This window comes from Xenopus laevis, chromosome 1L (genome assembly GCF_017654675.1).
Source record: "Xenopus laevis strain J_2021 chromosome 1L, Xenopus_laevis_v10.1, whole genome shotgun sequence".
NCBI lineage: Eukaryota > Metazoa > Chordata > Amphibia > Anura > Pipidae > Xenopus > Xenopus laevis.
The window spans coordinates 112,813,222-112,841,106 of record NC_054371.1 but is presented as its reverse complement, the minus strand read 5'-3'; the positions used below and the strand labels follow the sequence as shown (position 1 = coordinate 112,841,106).

Sequence of the window (27,885 nt, the reverse complement as noted above, 5' to 3'; positions counted from 1 at the left end):
CCACTGAAAATCGTACGATCGGCAATACACGCAGAGATATCTCGGCAGCCGACAGAAATTTTCTAACCTGTCCGATCGACCAAACGACCGATCTCCGCCGGACGAAAAATGTCGGGACTCTCCACACATGTTCCGAAAATCGCATGAATCCTCGATTCGTACGATCAGATCTTTGCGTCTATGGCCAGCTTTACACCAATCATACAACCAAACTACTAAACTACCTAACCTTATGTGTCAACTGTTGTTACTCTTGTTACATTGAATAACACTATACAGTTATTCAGATTACGGTTTCTTCCGTCAATCATCCTGTTTTTTATTTGTGCTTCTTGTAGTCTTACATGTAACGATTTCCCAGAGCATTTATGTGAAATAACAGCTTTCAATAGAAGTATCTCCTCTTGGGTAAAAACACAATAAAAACAAATACATATGGAAAATAAAAACTTTGAAATGTGACACCTATTTAAGCTATGTTATTGTTTAGAATTGAATTGCATTACATTACATGTTGACCAAGGGAGAAGAAAGCTGACCACATAGAAGGCATCCACTGTTTGCTCATTCTGTAGTGTCATTTGAGCTCAATCATGAATGGCCAGATTGTACCTACATATCAATATATATCAAATCTCTTGAATTGATTCAGTTTTCGGGAAAAACCTTCCGGAAAAAAAAACTAGATCATGAAGGCTATTAACATCTTCAAATGGTTCAAGGGACTTCTGCCATTGACTCCTACATGACATTGACTGGTTTTATATGGTGTATTTTTGGATTCAAGTTATTTCCAGGGTTGAGGTATAATAAATCTTGAAAAATTCAAGTTTTAACCCGAAAATGTGACTTTTGACAAAAAAACTCAAATTTTTGTGGAAAACACAACCTTAATAAAGAACCCACTTAATGACTTGACATGAAAATGTGGTTTCTGAGCCCATACATTTCCAAAGCTGCATTGTATATTGTTGAGAAGCGCCTGCCAATTTCCTTCATTTTGGCACAGTGTTAACACAACTATGTTATTTGTTTTGTTATGGGAAGTCAAACGAAAAGTGCAGTGTTATGGGCACAGAGCAATGTGGTCTAGCAAATTTTGACCTTGTGGGTTTTCTCTATTTCATTCACGTGCAGATGAAACTCTTGTTTACTGACACAGTTCAAGTTCTATCCAGTTATTTTTGTTTAGAAAATCCACCTGATGATTAGAAAGGCATTGCAGAGTGCAGTTTTCATTTGCATAATAATGTAAGTAAAAAAATAGCTAGTTCACTAATTGGCTTCAGGGGAAACATCTTCTCCATTCCCAATATCCACTGTCACTTTGGTATAAAGTTTATGATTGGTTATTCCGATGACAGTGTATTTCAGGGAACTCAGTCCATCCTTATGTAGACGTTCATACGCTTTGTTTATTAGAGAAAAGCTGGGAAAACAAAAGAACAAAATTATATTCTAAAAAATGGCAGAATATAGAAAATTAAAGAGTTACTGACACCAGAAATTAAACCATTTTTACATCTATCATAGTATTGGCTTTGTTTACTACTTATAATTTGGCCATAAAGTATTTGCTCAAAGCTTTTACATTACCCATCTGACTCCCTGTGCTCATCTATGTGGGGGCTGCCAAATTTGTGCAGCAGAAGTCCATTAGCATTAGAAACTTTAACTGACAGGCTGAGATGGGACAGTCAGGTTGGCAAAACAGTCAGGTTTAGGAACATCAACTAAAAATGATTTACAAAAACAGACCTCTTGGCAAAAAACACTCAACATGACCTATAGGTAACTTTTAATGTACATTCATATTTTAAAAAGTAAAAACCACAATGCACTTTTTGTATCCATGTTTGTTAGGAAACCATTCAGAGCAAATGGAATCTTTACTCGGCCTCATCAAAATAAACTCAAAGGGGCAAATTCACTAAAGGATTCAATTTTCGCAAAAGGTACCTTTCTGTAAAATTCGCTCTTTAGTGAATCTGCGGAGTAACGATCTTTAACCTGAGCAAAAATTCGCCTGGTGATAGGGCGTGAAACTGGGCTAGTGACGGTCTGTTTTGTTAGCGAATTGTCCTCTACACCTGTTAGTATATTGCCGATGCTCCTGCAGATGGGATTTCTGGCAAATGATTGCTAGCGACGGCCACTTCGGCCTTTAGTAAATCTGCCCCACTGACTACTCTCGTGGGACACACAAATTGTTAGTGTTCTGCTGTACAGCACTGCATACATAAGTAGCTTGTGATATGGAAGACTTTCTCTTAAACAGTTGATGTTTATTGCTGTGATTCCTTCGTTACAAGTAGACAGCTGGACAACCTTTTCTCCTCACTTCTCCCTAAAAAAGACTGCTGTCCCTTCCTCTATCACTGCCAGAATGGCCACCCTATTTTCTGTTTTCTTTTATTCACTTTTTTAGTACCAACAACTTTCACAGTTCAATTTAGGTAGCACTGCTACCTAGTGGCCAAACTAATTATACTATACATTAACTATTTAACAATTCACATTTTGCCTCCTTACAAGCTCTAAATAAATGAAAAAATATACATATGATAGGTTCTTCGCAACATTTTTAGCACAATATCACTTTGATGAAATATTGCTGTTCAGAGACCTAATCACTTACATGCTACAGTGTGCCCCTTTGTGCTTACCTAACAGGCACTTGTGCCCTGTGTCCTGTAGAATTCTGTACTCTGCACCTTGCGCTAGATTGAATATGTCACAAAGTGCAGGCCAACCCAAAGCAGCAGGGGCCTATTCAATTAGAAAAAAACAGAAGGCAGTGTGCAAAGTGCAAAATAGTTCAATTGTAGCCTTTATTTGCACTTTGCAAAATGCATTTTGTTTGGCTTACTGAAGGTAAAAGGTTCTTACTAGTGATGTGTGTGCCGGGCTGAAACCCTCAGGGTCAGGCAGGTTCAGGCCGGCTACGGCAAAAACTCTTCTCAAACTGCTGGCTTCTGGCCCTTGAATTTATAAACTCATGACCTCTTTCCTCCTGCCTCTTTTGTGACGTCACCGCGTGCGCGCATGGGGGGGCAGTCGGAGGTCTATAAATAGAGGGGATGGAGTGGGCAGCATGCATTTTTGTGTAATTAGGAAATACTGCAACTGTCCTTTTTTTCTCAATTTTTACAGCTCAACCCGCTGTCCCGGATTTTTACTGAAATGTCCCGACTTTCTCTTTGATCTCCTGCACTGAACAGCCAGAAAAAGATACCACATTTCTAAAACTTAATTGGCTTTTGGCAAAGAGCCAAAAATAGGTGCAGGTGCACTTAGATGCTTTTGTAACAATTTAGGACGAGCAAAGGAAGAATTGTAACAATTTAAGATAAGTAGGTCTCTTGGGGAACTATGACTTGCAGCTTAAAGGGCAATTCATCTTCATTAGCAAAACTACTGTATATTAACACATAAAAAACACAGAAATGTGTTCAAACGTTCATAACCTGCCAAATTGTATAAAATGGTAATGGGGGTGTGGCCACAAAAATGGGCATGGTCAAAACACATTTGCTGCACTAATAAAAAAGTAGTAATAAAAGTAGCAATAACAAAAATGTTTAGCCTTACAGAACATTTGTTTTTTTTAGAAGGGGCCAGTGACCCCCATCTAACATTTGGAAAAAGTCAGAAGATGAAGAAGAAGGCAAATAATTAAAAAAAAATAAGAAAAAATTAAGACCAATTTAAAATAATGCTTAGAATTAGTTCTTTAACATGCTAAATGTTAATTTAAAGGTAATCCACCCCTTTAGATAGAAACCACTGGTTGATTGTCACCTAGTATCAGTCTATAACAATGAGTTCTCAGTACCTCTTTCCATTACGTTCATTACCAGGATCTCTTTGATGAGAAATCATTCTGGATCTCGCAATTGTTTGGTCTGGACGGTCAACCTTCAGTCCCACAGCCACCACTCTGGCAGGAAAAAGAAAGAATACACTTCAGTGACTAAACAGCTCCGGATTGTTGATGCTAAACATCAACATGTCCCATATTGGAACAACAATGAGAGTTAAAATGCAGTTAAGAGAATATTAGATTGTAAGATCTTTTGGGCAGGGCCCTCTTTGCTTTTTGTATTGGTGATTTGTGTATGTTTTTCTGTATGTTTAATGTATATGCCCATTTACTGTACGATGATGTGCAATATGTTGTTTTTTTAAAAATACATGTTAATAAAAATTATTTATTAACCAGTTTTGTATGGCTTTAACTAGCAACCAGGGGCAGTCATCCAAACTGCCTTCTGCAACAAAGGTATCCAAATACCACATACTAACCATTCTTCCTTTCCTACTAAACTAATAATGGAAGTCCCCATCTGATACAAAGAGGTTTAACTGGAAACATAATTCTACAGTAATAGTGACATACTCTAGAATATAATTATATTTTGCTGGTGTCAGTTTGTCAACCGATTGAATATGCTTTAAAGGCAAAGGGTGTCAATTAAAAAGAGTAGTCAAATTTGCTCCTTGGCAGTAACCATGACAAACCAACAGGCCAAAACAGCAGCCACAAAACCACTGCACATATTTATGTACACATGAATAAAGACATGAGACTTCTTCTTTCGGGAAAAACTGATAGCGCTGCTTTAGTATCAGAAATCATAAACCCAGGATATATGCCAACTGGGGTTAAAATCAGTACATTCAGATGTCTCCTGTCATAGACCACCAGCAATGAGGCCTTACGAGTCAAATTGCTGCCCCAGCATAACCAGAGCATTCTTTATCCTTGCTTGTATGCCCATGTTTAAAATATCTAACCCTATAGGATTAAGGTGCACCCTATCCCTATTGAGCAACAGGGCATTATCCCTCTCTAATTTTTTATGTTTAAGCACCATGGTGACACAGGTGACAATGCCTGTGATGAGTTCGGCATAGAATATTGTCAGCCCATCACTAAATGCTCAATTATTACATGCTAAATTTGTTTTTTGAGCAAATAAGATGCGTAACATTGTGTACTGCACCCAGATCATTGCCATCTGCATGGAGAACAAGGATTCTTGGACCACAGCTTATTCCTTTTCCAAAAACCCACATTTCAGAGCCTCTGTCGCAGCACCTATTTTAACTGTGGGTAACATACACAGTGTAATCCAATTGCCACTAGCCAACAGTGTTTTAAAAGAAACCAGGTTCCTGCCATCGACATACGTAGAAAGACCTTTCCATCCCTTATTTAATTGCAAAATCTTTTATGTCCTGCCAACCAATTTAAATTAAATAGGAAGGATAAAGCTGCCAAATTTCTTCCAACTGTAGCTCTAGCACACCTTTTTCTTTGCAAAATGGTTAAATAGGCCAGAGTGACCACAGTCCTAACCTCTAGGCTACTTAAAGGACCAGTAACATCAAAAATTTTTGTTAAAAATTTGTTAGTATACAACGAAAAATAAACACCAAGACATGGTATGGATGGTCGCCTTTTCGCCGTTTCTAAAGAGGACAGGAAGTGGAGTATCTGTAAGTTATTTCTTAATAAAGGCTTTGCTATTTAAAAGTTTAATTTGTCGTGGTGTTTAATTTTCGTTGTATACTAATGAATTTTTTTACCAAAATTTTTTGATGAAGCTTTAAAGTGTACAACAGGATATGACATCACAGTATCCTATACTCTCTGTACCACCCTCCCCCTCTAATTGAAAAATAGCGAAAATAGTCCATAGTTCATTCCATAGTCCAAAATAGAAAGCCATATATCCAAGGTGATTAGGTCCCTTAGGTGTGGAAAGTGCTGTAATAAAACAAGTTAATTAAAACATAAAACACCACTCTGGTTGGGTAACATTTTCAAGGTACTTTCACATAAAGAACTTTTGACCTACCCCTTACTCAATACTGACAAATGACTTGTACAAAGCGAAACTTAGCAACTATATCGGATAACGTAATATATCAATGCCCATACTTTACCATTAGCTGTATTCAATATTCACAATGGAACTAGGGCAAGGGTTTAAGTTCTGTAAAAGTACAAAACAAATGTATGATTATTGTATTCATGAGAAATATTTTACACTCCAATTTTCATTCAGACCTTTAGGTGCAACTGTGTCCAATTTTTTAATCTAAAACATTTCTCTTTGTTGAATCTTTTGGAGCAGAATTCACCTCTAGGTGGCGCTTTTACTACTTCCAATACTAGCCACTTTAGTTGGGTAACATTGTGCTTCATTTCAAAGAAGTGTCTAGATACAGATGTATCTGTATATGTATCTTTTTTATAGTTACAAATGTTACCACTGTGTTCTTTTATTCTAGTTTTAACTTGTCTTGTGGTTTACCCTATATAGGCCTTTCCACATGGACATTTTAAGAGATACACAACATTATGGAGCAAATTTACTATCGAAGTCAAAGGGTTTACCGCAATTAGTTCGATTGAACGAAAAATCGTTCAATAGAGCGATTAAATCCTTCGAATCGTTTGATTCGAAGGATTTTAATCCATCGATCGAACGATTTTTCTTCGACCAAAAGATAGCAAAGCCTATGGGGACCTTCCCCATAGGCTAACATTGACTTCGGTAGGTTTTAGGTGGCGAACTAGGGGGTTGAAGTTTTTTTTTTAAGAGACAGTACTTCAACTATCGAATGGCCGAATAGTCGAACGACTTTTAGTTCGAATCATTCGATTCGAAGTCGAAGTAGCCCATTCAATGGTCGAAGTAGCCAAAAAAAAAACATTCGAAATTCGACGTTTTTTTCTTCTTCTATTCCTTCACTCGAACTAAGTAAATGGGCCCCTATGTGTTTCACAAGTTATTAAGCTGTACAGAACACCTTGTGCGGGGTGATTGATTTATCTCCCTTAATGATTGACAGGCAACACAGGCAGTTTAAGCATGGGAATGTGCCTTTTTCGGGGTACTTAAGAATCTCTGTGCGCCTCTGTTAGTGGTTCTATTTCAGCTGGGCATAATGCTAATGCTTTTCCCCTTTTCTAATGCTTTTCCCCTTCTTATAGCTGAAGATTAGTAACTCTGGAAGTACTCTCCCAAAAGTTTTGTCCTGTAGTATAATTGGCCAATACCTACGGATTATTTGCTTTTGGGTACTATATGTGGAGACAAAAGGTAATTGTGTGTTTCTATATTTTTTCTTATAGATAAGTAAGCTTTCCCTGTCTGTCTGTGACACTTCTATGTCATGTTTCTTAATGGTTTTTGGTTATACCCTCTGTTGGTAAATCTTTTTTTCAAGTTATCAGCTGCATTTGTATATTGGCTGTTGTCAGAAGAGATCCTACGTGCTCTCAGGAATTGGCCCTTTGGGATGGCTTTAATAAAGTTTGGTGCATGATAGCTGGTTGCATGTAAGATATTGTTTCTGTCAGTTTCTTTGCGGTAAAGACTAGTGTGTATCTGGCCATCTGGCCATTGCTTATCTTCAATTGGACATCCAAAAAGTTAAGTGTGTTAACCTCAATTTCTGTAGTGAATTTAATAGTTTTGTGTGCTTCATTAGCTGTTCTGATCATTTCTTCAAACAAATGCACCAAACCTTTCCATAATACCAGAATATCATCCACAAAGCTAGAATACCCCTGTAGATATGTATTAAATGTACTTTCTAGAAATAATTTTTTCTCCAAGTAATGGACAAAAAGGTTGGCAAAAGAGGGTGCGACCGTAGCACCCATTGATGTCCTTTGATGTTGCCAATGAAAATCATTGCCAAACCTAAGATAATTTTTGTGTAGAACCAGCGATAGGCAATCAATAATGAAATATAGCAAGTGATGTGATAAGCGTGTGTCCAGAAGTGCCTCTTCCATTACTTTTATGCCTTTATTCTGTGAGATTTGTGGATCTTAGGAAGTAGGTAAAGTACTGGGATGCGTGGATATTCTGTGGTTAGGTACAGGCCCGGATTTACAAATTTGCCGCCCCTAGGCCGGCTCTACTCATCGCCCCCGCTCCCCTGCCTGTGCCGTCCCCTTCGCTTCCCCTGTCCAGCACTGTTACCTCCACTTCCGGTTTCCCCCTGTCCAGCGATGTCCCCTTGCCTTTCAGGGCCTTCCGCTTTCTGTGCGTGCACATAGCTTAACTCTCGGGAACAGCACTGTGCCGTCCCCTTCACTTCCCCCTGTCCAGCACTGACGCCTCCACTTCCGCTTCCCCCTGTCCAGCGATGTCCCTCCCCTTCCAGGTGCTGTCCTCTTCCCCCTCAGTATGTGCGCGCGCATGTGCACATCTTAACACTTGGGAACAGCACTGGAGACTGACGTGAGTCTCCAGTGCTAGTTACTGATGCGGCTGGGCCGCCCCTGAAATTGCACCGCCCTAGGCCCGGGCCTATGTGGCCTTGCCACAAATCCAGGCCTGGTTAGGTATTCTCTTACATTAGGGGTAATAACACCATTCTCCAGGGCTTGTGTGACTAATACATCAATTTCAGTTTTTATGATGAGGGTGGGATCAGAATTGATTCTTTCATAATGATTTGGCACTGAAAGTTGTTGGAGTGCTTCTGTCATATAGTCTGATTTATTCATAATGACTATATACGTAGGTACGAAATTAAGACCCTTGTTGAGGAGAGACAGTTCAGGTGCAGACAGGTTAACCGAAGATATGTTAACTACAAGGTTATTTACCTGATCTGCCTGCGGTTCCTTTTCTGGTATTTCTTAGGTGTGGAAAGTGCTGTAAAAAAACAAGCTAATTAAAATCAAAACAAGAAACACCACTCTGGTTGGGTAAGATTTTCAAGTACTGTCAGTCAGTGTTGAGTAAGTGGTAGGTCAAAAGTTCTTTATGTGACAGTACCTTAAAAATCTTACCCAACCAGAGTGGTGTTTTATGTTTTGATTTTAATTAACTTGTTTTATTACAGCACTTTCCACACCTAAGGGACCTAATCACCTTGGATATATGGCTTTCTATTTTGGACTATGGAATGAACTATGGACTATATTCACTATTTTTTTAATTAGAGGGGAGAGTATTGGATACTGTGATGTCATATCCTATTGTACACTTTAAAGCTTCTTCTGCACTTTACACTTGAAAAAGAGTCATAAGACTCGAAAAATGTTGTGCAAATAAAATCACTTTTGAGCAGTTAACCTGTTTCATATGATATTCCTTGCTACTACTACAATTTTGCTTTCAGTTTGAACCTGTACCTCTGGCAGAGTACAATACAAAGAAGAAGCCAACTAATAGATTAAAAACACAAGGTAACAGTCACCCTTGTTTATTGGTTTGAATTCCACCATGACTGCTATCTGTGAACCTCTTCACTTAAAGGAAATGTCAGAAGAAAACTCTCCAGAAATATTCAACACGGGCGCTACTACCTTTGCCTATAGCGACGAGAATATTAATGGAATCCTGTCCAAATTAGAAGCCGAAAAGCCATTGATCGATTGAATCAACAACACACAGTGATGCAGTGAAAGAACTGCTAAATCTACAAACGAAGGAAATACATATAAGCAGACTAGCGGAATATGTATAAAAATAAAATAATTCCCAGAGGTCTGCGCTTGGACATTAAACCAAATTTATGTGCAGAAGACCAGCTATTACAACAGCGCTGGCAAGAAATATGCAACAAATCTAGCATTGACCTGATGGTGTTAACCGTTGAAAGAATAGCCACTAAGCTGCATAAAATACGAACAGCCATAGCCACACTGATAACAAAACTTACTGAAGAATGAGGAGTTCTGCAGACTGAGAAATACCTCACAAACCATAAGGATATCTTGGAGAGATTACGTACCTCCATAACAGAAAGGAAGCGATCCAAATTCGATCGAGACGCCAGAGACTACCAGGAAGGCCGGGTCTACATGTGGAGGGAGGAGTGGAAGTGGCAGCGTTCCGAGCACAGCGGGAAGCCCCTGTAACTGGAGTCTCACACTTAGAAGTGTGGGGGATAGCCATAAACAATTGGAGATGACATAGTGAACTGCAGTTTAATGGCAACAGTAGAAAACAGGAACAGGCCAAAAATCAAATACAAGGTGAAGACAAAGTCTTTACCAGAAAATCAGGAGGGCAAGGAATGCTGGAATAAGAACACTGGAACAAGGATTTCAGGAACAAGGAACTCAGGTCATCCAGGAACAAACAAAATACATTTGATGACTCAGCTTCCTACCAAGCAGGAGGACAACCCTTAGCATACACTACCTTAAGCGGCGAGGACCTTCCTTCATCTTCCGGCTCGGTGTCTTTTTTAGATCAGCTATCCAAATGTGTAAATTTCTGCACTTCCCTCGCCTTTCCTATGACAATTCCTGCTAGATGGTGCAAAAAACTCTCTAGACGGTCGGCACACGTCAATCATAGTAATCACAGTTGAATGGAAGAGAGCAGCACAACACCAATTTGTTGCAGGTGGGGAGCTTCCCCATTTATTTTTCACCACCAAAAAATCAACGTTTCGGGGGGGTTTTCACCCACCCTTCATCAGGAGGGTTTAGATCAGCGCCACAAAACAAAGGAGGACATAAGGAAGGACACGCACAGCACGAGGACAGCCACAAGAGACAAATACCCGAAAAGGAACCGCAGGCAGATCAGGTAAATTACCTTGTAGTTAATATATCTTCGGTTAACCTGTCTGCACCTGAACTGTCTCTCCTCAACATGGGTCTTAATTTCATACCTACGTATTCCCTGGGCTTAACACAGTGAGAAATTGCCTTTCAAAAGTGTATCAGGGGTCTAAAACTGAAACTCTATTTTTCCAACACGGCAGATAAAGGGTTAAGTTGTACAGGCAGCATCACAGACAACATAATGTGTACCTTTAAGAAAAGTAGCACATTTGTCCCAGATGTCAGCAATGATACATTGAATGCATTTGAAACAATTGTAACACATGAGGTTAAAAAACTGTGGGATGTGAATAATAGCAATAATGTACATAAAAACTTATCATATACTGAACGAAAGGCATTAAATACATTAAAAAACCCAATAAATCTATAATTATATGAAAGCAGATAAAGGTGGAGCAACTGTCATTATGAATAAATCAGACTATATGAAAGATGCACTCCAACAACTTTCAGTGCCAAATCATTATGAAAGAGTCAATTCTGATCCCACCCTCATCTTAAAAACTGAAATTGATGTATTAGTCACACAAGCCCTGGAGAATGGTGTTATTACCCCTAATGTAAGAGAATACCTAACCACAGAATATCAACGTATCTCAGTACTTTACTTACCTCCTAAGATCCACAAATCTCTGAACAACCCACCCAGTAGACCGATAGTGTCAGGTATAGATTTGGTACTAGAACCACGTTCTAAATTTGTGGATAAATATTTACAACCCCTTGTGAATGAAATACCAACCTGCCTAAAAGACATTACAGATTTGCTATGCAAATAAAATAAATTGGAAAACATAGAACCAGATGCCATACTGTGTAGCATGGACATACAAAGCTTGTATACATCAATCCCACAGAATGAAGGCATAAAAGTAGTGGAAGAGGCACTTCTTGACACAAGCTTATCACCTCACTTGGTATATTTCATTATTGATTGCTTATCACTGGTTCTACACAAAAATTATTTTAGGTTTGGCAATGATTTTTATTGGCAATGTCAAGGGACATCAATGGGTGCTGCGGTCACACCCTCTTTTGCCAACCTTTTTGTCCATTACCTGGAGAAAAAATTATTTCTAGAAAGTACATTTAATACATATCTACAGGGGTATTTTCGCCTTGTGGACGATATTCTGGTGTTATGGAAAGGCCAGGTGCATTTGTTTGGAAAAATGATCAGAACAACTAATAAGGCACACAAAACCATTAAATTCGCTACAGAAATTGGGGTTAACACACTTAACGTTTTGGATGTCCAATTGAAGATAAGCAATGGCCAGATTCGTTATTAAAGCCATTCCAAAGGGCCAATTCCTGAGAGCACGTAGATCTCTTCCGACAACAGTCAATTTACAAATGCTGCTGATAACTTTAAAAAAAGATTTACCAACAGAGGGTATAACCAAAAAAACATTAAGAAACATGCCCTAGAAGTGTCACAGACAGACATGGAAAGCTTATTTATCTATAAGAAAAAAGATAGAAACACATAATTACCTTATGTCTCCACATATGGTGCCCAAAGCAAAGATATTGAACAAATAATCCGTAGGTATTGGCCAATTATACTACAGGACAAAACTTTTGGGAGAGTACTTCCAGAGTAAAAAGGGGAAAAGCATTAGAGATACATTATGCCCAGCTGAAATAGAACCACTGACAAGTTACACAGTTACACCTAAAGGTCTTAATGAAAATTGGAGTGTAAAATATTTCTCATGAATACAATAATCATACATTTGTTTTGTACTTTTACAGATCTTGAACCCTTGCCCTAGTTCCATTGTGAATATTGAATTCAGCTAATGATAAAGTAGGGCATTGATATATTACGTTATCCGCTATAGTTGCTAAGTTTCGCTTTGTACAAGCAATTTGTCAGTATTGAGTAATTGGTAGGTCAAAAGTTCTTTATGTGACAGTACCTTGAAAATGTTACCCAACCAGAGTGGTGTTTTATGTTTTAATTTACTTGTTTTATTACAGCACTTTCCACACCTAAGGGACCTAATCACCTTGGATATATGGCTTTCTATTTTGGACTATGGAATGAACTATGGACTATATTCGCTATTTTTCAATTAGAGGGGGAGGGTGGCACAGAGAGTATGAGATACTGTGATGTCATATCCTGTTGTACACTTTAAAGCTTCATCTGCACTTAACCAGTTTACACTTGACAAAGAGTCATAAGACTAGAAACATGTTGTGCAAATAAAATCACTTTTGAGCAGTTAACCTGCCTCATAGGCTATTCCTTGCTACTACTACAATTTTGCTTCCGGTTTGAACCTGTACCTGTGGCGGGGTACAATACAAGGAAGAAGCCGACTAATTGATTAAAGAACACAAGGTAACAGTCACCATTGTTTATTAGTTTGAAATCCCTGGTGATGCAAATCCATGCAGACAGTGATCCTTCTGACATTAGCCATCTTAAGACGCGCCAGGTAACGTCATCGGCCCTGGTGGATGCTAGGTGACACAGGTGATGAATGCCCCTGATGCATTCCTGGCTCCTGGTTTCTCCAGTGCCAATGTTCAATGCGAGGATCTTCTCCCACCATGGGTCCTCCCCACCAGGAGTGCCCTGGCAGTGCCATCACTTTGACCAGTGATTCATCTTCCTTGACGATGAGAGAGCAGTTGTGCCAGGAATTTACATGTGGGTGGCCGAGACCTGCAAGCCCTTCCCACATCATCTGCATCAAGTCCTGCTGCCTGACCAGTTCCTTTACACTCGGCAACCTCTCTCATTTGACCCAAGATCTCCTCCAAACTGGACACCATTGTACAAGATTTAGCACAGGTATATTACCTTCTTCCACTGCACTCCTAAGGTGGCCATACATGCAGAGATGCGATTGTTTGGCAAGGTCACCAAATGAGCGGATCTCTTCCCAACAATCAGATCACAACAAGGAGAATACGGGCAGTCTGACAAGGACCGCATTGGTTCGTTGATGTGGTCCCCCATCCAACCACCCGTATTCTCCTCTTAAATCCTGTCTGATTGACATCTGGACAATTTTTATCCAGATATTGATCGGGGGAAGCCCATCGGAGGGCCCCATACACTACAACATACAGATAACAAATTAAGAATTCCTAAGATCTACCAGAAAGTAAAACAATATACAGTATAAGGGAATGCATTTCCATGGACTTTACAGGTTCAAATTAAGTAATGCTGATCAAGTTCTCTTTTTTTAAAATTCCCCATAAATATTTAGTATGTCCTAGTCTGATTTCTTGCTGTAAGCCTGGGCAGCATGGGGGCCACGGTAACCACTAAAGTCTCTAAAGAACATAAATGGGGGAATGTTTCACTGGTGTAAAAAACCTGCACAAAGACCCTTGCAAACGTTAGCGACCATGTCCTTTTTGACCGATTACAGACCTCAGCAACTTCTTTGTAAATTTTGCCCTCAAATGGCTTTTATGAACATTCGCAGTGAATGTAACAAAATTTCTCAATCGCAAAGCGTTTTTTTTGCTACAAAATATTTAACGAAACTCCAGAGGAGGTGTTAATGCTAAACTTTTGCTTAGCGATAATGTGCAATGTAATATTCACCAGCAAATCATTTTATATTGTGAGCAGTGCTAAACATACGCAGACACCATTTTAAATAATGCTTGTGAGTTTTAATTAAATTCCCCCTAAAATGTTCAAAAATTGCCTGGCATGTAACGTAAATTACAGTGAAAGGTTTAAGCTCACAGCCAGTAACAGGATCTCTATTCTGAGACTCACAGCCCGTAAAGGGAACAATATGCAATCGGTCTACATTTTTTATTGTTTGCATTTTTTTCATTATTTAGCTTTCTTTTCAGCAGTCTCCAATTTGGAATTTAAGGGACTATCTGGATTCCAAGGTCCAAATTACCATAGCAACTAGGCAGTGGTTTGAATAAGAGGCTGGAATATGAATAGGAAATTCCTAAATATAAAGATAGGTAATAAAAAGTAAGAATATCAATAAGATGTTTGCCTCATAGAGCAATAGTTATTTGGCTGCTGTGGTCAGTTACCTCCATTTCAAAGCTGAAGAGAGTCTAAAGAGAAAAGCAAACAACTCAAAAATAATAAAAAACTAAAGACCAATTGAAAAGTTGCTTAAAAGTGATCATTCTATAACATACTAAAGGTTAACTTACAACTAAACTATGTAAATTACATAGATAACTACATAGATAAACTAAGTTTTTAATTCCAGTTTTCAGCACCTGTTGAAGTTGCTGCATATTATTAAAATAATAATTTCCCCCAGGTCCCTCCAGGTTACTTAAAAAGCTGTTTTGGTAATAAAATCACAGAATTTTGATTTTATATACTGTATACAGAAAAAAATTAGAGCTACAAACCTTTGGAATAGTTCATCATCTTCTCCACCCCACCCCCAGAATACATTTGAGAATCCATTTACTTTGATAAATTGTTCCTTTGTGAATGCTACAACTCCTCCAAAGATGTCACTGTAGGGTAATCTAAGACACAAAACACACATTGCTATCAGTATAAGTATATATTGGCTTATAAATAAAATAAAATCCACAATTTAGTCCTTCCGTGTGGAGTCTGAATATTATCTACCCTTTATGCCAAAACTATTCCAGGCTGCCATACCAACGATATGGTATTCATAAGCATAATATATATACTGAAATCTCGAAGGTCAACCCAAGTTCCATTGAATTGAAAGGTTCTCTTCCTGGTGTAGCATTTTTCAATCACCCTGGACTCTTTAGTTCATAACAAGGTGACAGATTTTTGAGGGTCAAGGGGCTCTCACTAAATGTGGTTTTAGCAATATAAAGATAGGTGTTGTAGTTATCATGCCTAACTTCTTGTTGTATCCAGGGCTGCACATAAGCATCCACTAAGAATCTTATCTTAATTTGGTTTTCAGGCTGGGCCCCCCTATTGCATAGTGAGGTTATAGGTACATAGAAACAATCACCCTCCTGTATTTTCACTGGTATTCAGGATGGCAAATAGACAAATCCACATTTTCCCCACCTTAGATAGGTAGACCAACAGTGTGAGAACTTCTGTCTGCAAGTAACATGCAATCTATTGCTAAGGTTTGATATGTTTTATTTACACCCCTTTCAGCACGTCAATGCTTCACAAATAATGATGGAGTTTTCATTTTCAGTACATACTTAAAATTGAATTTGTCCACAGAATTTGCCATATGCCTGGGATTCTTAGAACACCTGTAGAGATTTCTCCCATCCATAGGGATAATGTCCACATCACTGAATATAAAACAGTTATAATCATAGTCTTTTGATGCTATGGCATAACCAACATTCATCAGCTTGGCTCGGTTGAATAATGTGTCTTCTATCTGTAGAGCAAAATATAAGAAAAGTACTACTTGAGATTCTGAAAAACAATATACTGTGTATACATAACTACATCCTCCTAGACAATGGTCTAGAAAGGCACATGCCAAGAATAGCATCTGGATGAGCACAATTTTGCAAACATTTTTGCAGTATGTAATGAGCCCCATAGTATATTTTCATTAATTACATTATTATTACAACTCCCCAAAATAATTTTTGGGATTTTTTAATTTTGAACATAGATACAAAATGCTTCAAATCCTAACATCTACTGTGTAATGCAAAAAAAAACAAAAAACTGTTTTCTGTAAATTAAGTGAGGAATAAATGTTGCATTTGAGGCATCTGTCCACATTTGCAGTGTATATGAATCTATTTCCAGCTTTTAAATGACACGGACCCTGGCAGCTAAAAATCTTTATGTTCTATAAGGCTACAATGTCATCAGCTCTTGTTTACAAAGTCCAAGAATTGGTTGAAAACTACCACAATTTTTTACACATTTGCAATGTGTGCTCCCTCCATGAAGAGTGAGCACAAATTGCCATCCTGCCCCCTACTAAGGCCCAGACTGGGTTCTGGCAAATGCCAGAGGGGCTGCTATAAGGTGCCATAGAAAGTCAGTATTTAGTGGGCTGGTGGGGGCTGTTTGGTCCTTTGTGTGGGCTGATTGGGCCTCTGTGTACCTGAAATGCCAGGGCCTATTTTGATTCTTAGTCCAGACCTGCCCCTACCCATATGGAAGCTGGATATTTATTCCATCACACAATCAGAGCAAAGCAAGGCCCAGACCCAAATGTTTTTTGAATGAGAATTAAAGGGATACTGTCATGGGAAAACGTGTTTTTTTCAAAAAGCACCAGTAAATAGTGCTGCTCGAGCAGACTTCTGTACTGAACAATGTCGGACTGGGCCAGACCCCTCTCCCAATGCACGTTTTTTTTTAAAAAAAAAAATGTATTATCGGCGATGCGCAGTGATGTGTGCGCATGCACGCAGAGGGGGCGCCATTTGCGTATGAGCGGCGAATGTCACATAACAGTAGGTGTCCGATGGGGCCGGAGGGGGGTCCTGGTCAGCAGTCCCGATGGGCCCCTGGCCCCACAGTCCAACCCTGGCACTGAAATCCATTTTTCAAAAGAGTAAGCAGATTTTTTCATATTTCATTTTTAAAGCTGACATGGGGCTAGATATATTGTCAGTTTCCCAGGTGCCCCCAGTGATGTGACTTGTGCTCTGATAAACTTCAGTCACTTTTTTTGCTGCTGTACTGCAAGTTGGAGAAATATCACCCCTCCCTTCTCCCCATCAGCAGAACAATGGGAATATAACCAGTTAACAGCTCTGTTGTGAATATAAGAACAAAACTCAAAAGTAAAAATCTACGTCCCACTGCAACTCCTTCAGTTACATTGAATAGGAGAAACAATAGCCTGTCAGAAAGCAGTTCCATAGTGCAGCACTGGCTCTTTCTGAAAGCACATGACCAAGCAAAAAGACCTGAGATGGCTGCCTACACACCAATATTACAACTAAAAAATATATAATTATTGCTTAAGGAATTAGATTTTATCTGGTAGAGTGAATTGTTTTCAGTGTCAACAGTGTAATATAGAAATCATGACAGAATCCCTTTAACAGATAAATTGGATCTTAGCAACCACATAGCTAGTGAAATTCTAAACTGGAGATCTTCTGAGCAAAAAGCTAAATAGCTAAATAAAACACAAAAATTAAAAATTAAAATCAATTTCAAATTGCCTTAGAATATAGCAGGCTTCATCATACAAAATGTTAATGTAACTAATAAGCAATTGTAGTTTTATTTTAAAAGTAAAAAAAGCTAATCTTTACCATAACAGACTAACTTTTTCTGGTTTATATCATATATCTACAAAGCACATCTGTTTGCCTTGTACCTGTTCCACCACATATACGCCATAATCTGCCTGCTGCCGCTGCAGGAACGGGTGCATGTAGTACAGCCATGTCCTGAGATGAGATTTTCGATTACGGAATGGGATTATAATGGCAATTTTCTGCTGGGCCATACAATGCTGGGGCCTACTGCGTCCTCCGTGCTGTATATTTGGATTCTGAGAAATGATTTTCAGAATGGATGTATTATATACAAACCTAATATCCAACGGACCTATTAAAAAAAACACATCCATAATATACCTGACATTTAATATTACAAACTTCCCTTATTTGTAAATTTGATTGGAGTGTTATTCATAGCTCATATTCATTTAAAAAGCAAGCATAGACATTTCACAGAATCTCACAAATAATCTGCTAGCGAAAGTGGATAACAAACAATGAAACAAAGTTTGCTTGCTCCAATATTTTCAGTTAGATTCTAGAAGGAGATAGGCAGTCAGGTCAGCACTTTGAAATACCATTGATAAATTAGTGGTACACTAGTAGCTGTGAAAAAGGTTTCTGTTTGGGTAAGAAGAAGATGGAATGTATACTGCCTGGACATCCCAGAAGGATCAGTCCTTTAACTGAAAATCTAAAATTTTGGATGAATGACCTAAGCTGTTTAGTGTACATACATGCAGAAGAAACTAAACATTTTTGTATCAGAGCTGCATACTCACAAAGAAATATCTGTACGATATGGTTGAAGGAAATATGGCAGAAGTTCATTGTAGATAAAGGTTATGTACAATGAAGCTGCATAAGGTAAAAGCTGCTACTGAGCAAATATCCAGCTCTGATATAACAACAAATTAATTCAACTGCACTTTGTTCCACTGTAATGTCCTGGTCTTGAACACCTGCAAGATTTCATAACAGCACTTTCCCTATGGAAATCATTACAACACAAAGCTATAAAGCTGCTTCAAAACTTACAACTAAAGCCACTGTTAGGGGCCACTTCTTGAAAGATTGCCATTTTTTATTGAGCAGTAAAGCTGGTTACTGTTTGATAAAACAAATTACAGATCCTTTCACATTAGAGCACAAAAAAAGAGATGACTGGGCAGAGAGGTTGTGGGGTGCTGCCCACTTATACTGTGTGTAGTCACCTGTGAATGAAAGGCCACACTAGTGTATAGGACCTATTATTTGTAATAGGGACCTGGGGTTTTCCCAATAAGTGATATTCCCAATATTGGATTATCATACCTTAATTCTACTAATCTACTCTAATTAAAACATTAAGTAAACCGAATAGGATTGTTTTTCCACCATTACAAATTTATACAGCTTAGTTACCATCATCAAGTACAATTACTATTCTATTAGTACAGAACAGAAAGAAATACTTTTCAAAACCATTTGCTTAATATGGGCTCTATCAGGAATGGTTTTCCCATAATTCAGAGCTTTCTGGATAAGGGCTTTTACAATAAAAGGTCCCACGCCTGTAATGTATTTAAGAGCTTTGTTGTTGTGGGTTACTGATTCTGGAGCAATTTTTTTCATTACCTTCCCTGCTTGCCATTGGCTTTACACCACAGTGCTACAGTGAATACACTAAAATTAAGGTAATTCTGGCTTGAGTGCACAGCTATTCTTTTTTTGTCAACAGAAAGTATAATTAGAAAAGATAAACAAAGCCAGTTTAGTTCAATCTTTTCATTTACAATGATCTGATTATACTGCATCAAAGCTGTTTCTTTCACTTACCTAAATCAGGTGGCATTTCTGGACATTCAGCTAATTTGTAATTCTGATCTGTGGAAACCTTCTCATTTTCATATTTACTTGTGAGGTGCAATAATTCAGTTTTGTATTCTGCAAAGTGCAAAGGAATGAAATCAAATAAAAGTGAGTGCAATGAGGATCTGTTTTTATTTTATATATATATATATATATATATATATATATATATATATATATATATATATATATATATATATATATATATATATATATATATATATATACACGGAAATTTCCAGCCTCTGAGGTGATTACGCCCGAATTTGAGCAGGCTTGGAACGAGACCTTGACCGAGTGCTCCATCAATCTCATGCGTTTGATACTAGAACGTGACAAAAGTGAATTAGCCATAACGAAAGAGGAGATTAATGATTTAAATAAAATTGTATCAGACTCACCTGAAGCATTAGCCCTGGACTCCCCGGACTGGAAATCAATTAAAGATCAATTACCGAGGTACCAGTCCAATGTAAAAAAAAGTTCCAGTGTGATAAAAGAGACTATGATAACCACAAGGTCTATTTGGGGAAAACTGAGAAACGTGGAGGACGCCACCAGAGTTACTCAGGTTGGGAGCGTGATTCATCAAGGTAATTCAACACTGATGCACCCCGCTCGATTTTGAAACCGGGAAGGATGGTGCAGTTTGCGGATAGTGAAGATGCGAGGTCCCAACAAAGATCTTTATCCCCAGTGTCATCCTCTTCTTTTTTAACTTCGGAGCCAGAACTATCAGAAAGCGAACCGGAGGATTACCGAAATCAGGTCAACCCAGGCGACAGATACAAGGGCAAAGGCAAAGGTTACGTTCGGAGAGACCCAGTATATACTTGCAGCAACCGAAGCATACAAGGAGAGGGGGACAGCGGAACAACAGCCGCTCATTACACAGGGAAAGATGGGAACCGCAACAAGAAACAGTGCTGGTGATTGATGCGGAGAGGTGCAGTTCCCCTATGATTGCTTCTAACCAGGAACAAACTACATTGCTCATGGATACGGTAATATTACCCAATTCCTTCAATGACAATGTTATTAACTTGTCTTCTCATGTACTGTCACATGATGAACATTCCCTTTTATCTCGGGGTTTAAACTTTGTTCCGGATGCGGACACTGATTCCTTCTCTGCAATTTTAGATCTTAACAGATTTATTCGATTATTGACTTTGAAAAGACATTTTGCTATTGATGCTGGGGTTGCTGATGATACCACCTCTGTGTTGTATAGCGATGGGCAAACAACACCCAGGCTAGCAAATACTGGTCGGGGGGAGGGTGTTAACAGTCCCAACAGCTCAATTGACCAATATGGTGAAGAGCAAGCTATTTCCCCCCCCCCAATTTTGATTTCAGAGATGAGTGCGCGCTTATTACGTTAGAAGATTTGACCCATGAGAGTGAGAATGTATATATGGAGGAACCATCTGTGTTTTATACCAATCTTCAAGCTTCTATCCTATACAGTCAAAAAGTAACTTTATAGATTTGTTTCAGAAGTTAGTCCAACATGATATAGAGGCGATTGGTATGAAAGTTGGTTGTAAATATCCTAATAGGCCTAAGAATTTGAGTAAAGGGGAATATGCAGCTCTGAAAACCCTTAGTCATAACACCAATATAGTTGTGAAAAATGCGGATAAAGGTGGGTCAGTGGTGGTTTTAGATGCGACAACCTATGAATCGGAGATTATGAGGCAATTAAAGGATACTACTACCTATAGAGTTCTAGACTCTGATCCCACCAAGATTTTTCAACATAAACTACAGCGGTTACTAACTTTTGCGTGTAATATGGGGGTTATTAGTCGAAATGAGTATGATTACATGTACGGTGAGAATCCAATCATTCCAATCTTTCATGTATTGCCCAAAGTACATAAATCTTTAGAGGATATAAAGGGGCGACCCATTGTGGCTAGTATAGGCTCACTTACTGAGAACCTGTCTATATGTGGACAACTTGTTGTTACCCTTGGTGCTTAAATTACCCACATATTTAAGAGATACAACAATGTGTTTGAACAAAAGGGCCAATTTGGAGTGGAAACCAGGATACAGGTGGTTTTCTATGGACGTAGTTTCACTTGTCGTCCATAGACCATGATATTTGTTTAGAGGCCATACGGTTTTGGCTATCATTAACTAATACCTTTTCACAGGAACAAAATGATTTTATTATGGAGGGAATTGATTTCTTACTCCATTCCAACTACTTTTTGTTCAATGGGTGCTTCTATTTGCAGTGACGCGGGGCCGCCATGGGGGCTTCCTTTGCACCTACCTATGCCAATTTGGTAATGGGATGGTGGGAAAGGATCTTCATTTTTGGGGACCAAAATCCATATAGACATCAGGTGGAACGCCTTTATAGATATATCGATGACTGCATAGGAGTGTGGGAAGGAGATGAGACCTCGTTTGCGGCCTTTATCACTTATTGCAATCATACGGTGAAAGGAATACAGTTTACATATGAGATCAGTGAAATGGAGATTCCATTGCTAGACGTTTTTAAAATCATAGGGGGTAAGGTTACCACCAACCTGTTCCGTAAGGTGATCACACGCAACTCCTTGCTTCACGCTGGTAGTTGTCATCCGGTCCCATGTTTGAGGGGCATCCCAGTGGGACAATTTCTCAGGTAGCCCCGGATTTGCTCCTCCAGGGGTAGCTTCAACGAGGAAGCTATGTTGTTGTGGGATCGTTTTGCGGGGAGAGGTTACAATAATCAGGATATAAAAATGGCGTATGAATAGGCGGTCCAAGTGGACCGCGAGCAATTTCTTATAGCCGAGATGTTCGTCACATTAGGAGCAGTATCAACAAATACTGGGGGGTACTCTTGCAGGATCCTATACTTTCCAAGATTTTAGAAAAAAGACCCTCAATTGTATATAAGAAAGGCAAAAGTCTAGCTTCTTATGTTTCAAGAAGTTTATTTCCCACTAAAGGACAGAGCGATAACAGCGCTTGGATAAAATATAAGGGTATATATAAATGTGGACGCACCAGGTGTAAGTCATGTTCATTGTTGAAGGTCTCCAAAACTTTTCGGAGTTCAGTAACAGGGATTGTATTTAACATTAGACAATATTTCAACTGTATGTCAAAAGGGGTCATTTACCTGAGAACTTGCAGTTGTGGGGCCCAATATGTGGGCAAAACTATATATATATATATACACAGATCTTGGACACGTGAGCGCACATCAGGAGCCTTTAGACAAAAAGACCATGGTCTTGACAAAGGTCTTAGATGGAGACCGAAACGTTGGCCAATTTTTAAAATGTTCTAATAAAAGTTTTTATTTTTAACTAAATATCTTTTTGTCTAAAGGCTCCTGATGTGCGCTCATGTGTCCAAGATCTGCATTTAACTACATTTTTGTGAGTAGCACTTGGGTCAGTTGTTTTCAGTAATGGTGTGCGGAATTCCTACGAGTTTTTGTGTATATATATATATATATATATATATATATATATATATATATATATATATATTTTTTTTTTTCTATTTGCTCTCCCTTTTTCCTCTCTCTTTTCTCTTTCCGCAGAGTTGTTTACACCTGGCCATCAGAGGGGATTTGAGATTTTAGGTACTTCTAATTGGAGCCTTAATGCTATCTTGTGTAAGGGTAAATGCTTCCCCTAGTGGGTTAAATGTTTTTAGTAGGTGTGGCTAAGGAGCCTTTATTAAGGGTGTTGGGGGTGTGTGTTCCCCATGCTTCAGAGGAAGTGGCGAGTTGCCACGAAACGCGTCAAGTAATGCTATACCCATACCACATGTTTTGATTTCAATGGATTTCAATAAACCTTTCAAGTTTTAATTAGTCTGGCCACTGTGTGCTCCGTACCAATGTTGTACAATTGCATGAAGCCTGTCTGGAGTCGGGGACGTGATATACGTTGATGCACCGGGGCTTGCTGGACCCACGGGTCAGGAGCGGGTGAGTGCCGGCGCTTTCATGTCTGTACTCTGGAAAATAATAGCAGTGGTCTACTTTTCAAATGTAAATAGAATAGGCATTATTCAACAACACCACAACATATACTCAACTATCAAAGTCAGGGGAAAATATCATCAGAAGACTAGAGGCAGCAGCTCGGAAAACTATACTACAATAATGGTTAACTCCTGAATCCCCACCCATACAACTAGTCAAACAAAAACTACACCACATGTTTCATATGGCTGGAAGCAATCATAAAAAGAGAACAAAATACAACAAAATTCTTTAACACTTGGATAACATACATAACATCACTTCCACAACAAACCAGAAACCTCACAGTCTATATATTTAGACAAACGACATGGTACAACGAAGAAACTCTTAGAGAACACCCACTCATCATGGAGTCATCCCAATACCTTGATACCTGGCAACAGGAACAAGAAAGGCTGGATTACACCCCCCGCAGAAGTTATCAGATGAATAGATTGTTGGCTGCATACCCACAATATTCATCTTAGGGTCTTATACTTATACCTACTTTGAGCTGGAAGTTTAAAATGTTAATGTATATTGTTGGAACAATTGTTTTTGAATTTATATTCTGAATGGAATTACATAATGAAACCAAACTGTATTATGTGAAAAAAATAAATAAAAACTCTATAAAAAAAAAAAATGACTGACATAGTTGCAGTTCGTCGCCCCCGTCCCCTCTCATTTAATTGCGCAAATGTTCATCATTGGTACCTGAGCAATAGGGATTGCTATTATATCTTCTGCACATCCCCATTGTTTCTGAACCAATGTGAGTGTGGTTGGGCAACATGCCACCCCCCAAAATCCTGCCGCCCTTGGCCTGAGACTTGGTGACCTTCCCACAAATCCGGGCCTGATCCAGAGTATAACTCACCAAGGTAAATGTGATTAAATGCCAATATCTGCCAGTATCTAGGCAGAAAATGCTTAAGGCTAGTCTTTTATATGAGATATAATTTTTAAATAAAAAGTTATGCATTCATTTATTCAAGTGTTCCAATGTGCCTGCTTGGTTCACTGAAATTGTAGGCCTTAACCCTTTGCCTGCCAAGCACGTACGGCGTACGTGCTGGCAGGCAAATGCTCAGGCTGCCAAGAACGTACATTGTACGTTCTTTAGCAGCTGAGCTCTCTCTCTTCTTCGGTGGCTTTTGCCGCCTCCGCAGAGAGTGGGGAGAGAAGACAGCCCCCCAGGCAACGAGGCTGGGGGGCTGGCAAGTCGGATCTGCGACTCGATTGTCGCAGATCCGACTTCAAAGTAGCAGACGCATCGCATGGAGCGTCTGCTACTCAACTCACCTTCTTCCTGCCTGCAGAGCCGCCCACGCACTTCCTGCTGCGCAGCAACTCTGCAGACACGCTGCCAGGACTCCTCCAAAGAAGACAGCGATTCTCCTGCTCCAAAAACGGTAAGTGCACGTTTTTTTACACACTTACCTGCACCTACACATACTTACAGTACATTTATACATTTTAGTAAAGATTGGAATTTTTTTAATTTTTTATTTTATTTTAGCACACTTGATCCCTTTTGTACAGTTATTTACACTTATTTACATGTATTTGCACACTCAGATAACTTTTATTAGTGCACAAATATGTATACACAAACAGGTGGTTATTTTTTTTAAGAAATCATTGTACTGTTTTCTTTTGGTTTTTTTTGCCTAAAAACTTGTTATTTTGGCAGCGTGACTATTGGATAATCGATTTCGGCCACTAATTACGCTGTCAGAACAATTATTTCGTTATTTCATTGATTTACGCTATTTTTGTGGTTTTATTGCAATTTTATCCCTGCATTATTGTTCCTTATGTAGCTTTAGTATAGTTTTGCTGTTTGGTGCTTTGGTATAGAAAGATAGATTTTACTTAGTTTGATCCGCCAAAATATGTGCTTTCCAAAAATATATGGGTTTCTGGGGGTCTTTTTACAGTTTGGGGATCTTACGGCACATAACGTACAGTTAGGGTTCTCTTTTCTGCAGCTTAGTTGGCTAGCGTGAGATTTCATAGGCACGTTTTTCATTTGGGGTCCATACACAACACATACTTTGGTAAATCTATGCATATTGGGCATCAAACTATTTATTAGACCTCTGACGTCCATATTTAGAGAGATTTTTCTTTGTACGTAAAACATTGTGTGTGATAAATGCGGCACACTGCAACATTTTTAGGCGATTTTCAGAAATGTTGTAAAAACCTATATGTTTGGAAAAGCTTTGCAGTTTGGTAGTTTCGTGTAGAAAGACGTCGTTATCTTTGTTGGAATCGGCAGAATGTGCACTTTCAAAAAATATATGGTTTTGGGGAGTCATTGCTGTTAGGAGGGTCTTGAGGCACATAATATGAAGTCAAGGGTCTATGTTCACAGAAGGCGAATCGGCAGCGGAGAAAACTCATATTCGCTATTTTTATTTGGGGTCCGCAAATGCCAGCTGCCTTGGTATATCTATGCATATTGGGCATCAAACTGTTCAGTAGACCCTTGGCATCAATATTTATGGTGTTTTACAATTGTATGTAAGAAATTGGGTGAGATAAATGCGGCCAATTGCAATATTTTTAGGCGATTTTCAGAAATGTAAAAACAGTTGCTTTTATCGCCAAATTTAGGAAAGGCTTGCGACTTTGTTCTTGGTTTTGCAGCTTGGTGCTTTGGAGTAAAAAGACATGCATACCCAATTTGGATTCGCAGGAATGTGTACATTCCAAAAATATATGGTTTTATGGGGTGAACGCACTTTTTTCTACCTTTGCCGCCCCCCAAAACAATGTAAATGTGTTGATTTTGCAGTACCTGAAATGACAGACCATTTGGGGGTCTTTGTTTTGGGGCCCTATATGCCACGTGCTTGGGTACATCTATAGATATTGGGCATCAAACTGTTCAGAGGACCCCAGGCTTTCATATTTGGGGTGATTTCTCTTGATACCTAAAAGTATGTGGGAACTACGATGCTAGAGGGTGGAAATTTTGAGGTGATTTTTGGAAATGTCACCAAAATCACCAAATTTAGGAATGGTTTGCGGCTTGGTACTTTGGAGTACAAAGACATGCATACCCAATTTGGATTTGTGGGAATGTGTACTTTCCGAAAATATATGGTTTTCTGGGGTGAACCTACTTTTTTCTACCTTTCCCCCCCCCAAAACGATGTGAATGGGTTGATTATGCAGTACCTGAAATGACAGACCAAATGGGGGGGTGTCTTCATTTTGGGGCCCCTATATGCCACATGCTTAGGAACACCTATACATATTGGACATCAAACTGTTCAGAGGACCCTAGGCTTTCATTTTTAGGGTGATTTCTCTTGATACCTAAAAGTATGTGGGACATACAATGCTGCAGGGTGGAAATTTTGAGGTGATTTTTGGAAATGTCACTAAAATCACCAAATTTAGGAATGATTTGCGGCTTATTACTTTGGAGTACAAAGACATGCATACCCAATTTGGATTCGTGGGAATGTGTACTTTCCGAAAATATATGGTATTCTGGGGTGAACTTACTTTTTTCTACCTTTGCCCCCCCCCAAAACGATGTAAATGTGTTGATTTTGCAGTAACTGAAATGACAGACCATATGGGGGTCTTCCTTTTGGGGCCCCTATATGCCACGTGCTTGGGTACACCTATACATATTGTATATCAAACTGTTCACAGGACCCTAGGCTTTCATATTTGGGGTGATTTCTCTTGATACCTAAAAGTATGTGGGAAATACGATGCCGCAGGGTGGAAAATTTGAGGTGATTTTTGGAAATGTCACCAAAATGCCAAATTTAGGAACGTTTTGCAGCTTGGTGCTTTGGAGTACAAAGACATGCATACCCAATTTGGATTCGGGGGAATGTGTGCTTTCCGAAAATATATGGTTTTCTGGGGTGAACGTACTTTTTTCTACCTTTGCCGCCCCCAAAATAATGTAAATGTGTTGATTTTGCAGCACCTGAAATGACAGACCATATGGGGGGGTCTTCCTTTTGGGGCACCTATATGCCACATGCTTGGGTACACCTATACATATTGGGCATCAAACTGTTCAGATAACCCTAGGCTTTCATATTTGGGGTGATTTCTCTTGATACCTAAAAGTATGTGGGAAATACGATGCTACAGGGTGAAAAATTTAAGGTGATTTTTGGAAATGTCACCAAAATTGCCAAATTTAGGAACGTTTTGCAGCTTGGTGCTTTGGAGTACAAAGACATGCCTACCCAATTTAGAT

At 38.9% G+C, this 27,885-nt stretch overlaps 1 protein-coding gene across 1 annotated transcript in view; it reads right to left on the bottom strand.

Moving 5' to 3' along the window:
• Positions 1-74: 74 nt before the first annotated feature.
• b4galt1l.L (beta-1,4-galactosyltransferase 1-like L homeolog) overlaps positions 75-27,885 on the bottom strand; it is a 72,728-nt gene continuing 44,917 nt past the window's right edge. Inside the window, exons 3-8 of the mRNA XM_018255526.2 lie at positions 19,619-19,726; positions 17,896-18,128; positions 15,788-15,975; positions 14,987-15,109; positions 3,836-3,940; positions 75-1,429 (exon numbers count right to left, since the gene is read on the bottom strand). Of these exons, the coding sequence (XP_018111015.1) occupies positions 1,276-1,429; positions 3,836-3,940; positions 14,987-15,109; positions 15,788-15,975; positions 17,896-18,128; positions 19,619-19,726 (911 nt within the window). The 3' untranslated portion in view covers positions 75-1,275. The remainder of the gene's footprint in view (positions 1,430-3,835; positions 3,941-14,986; positions 15,110-15,787; positions 15,976-17,895; positions 18,129-19,618; positions 19,727-27,885) is intronic.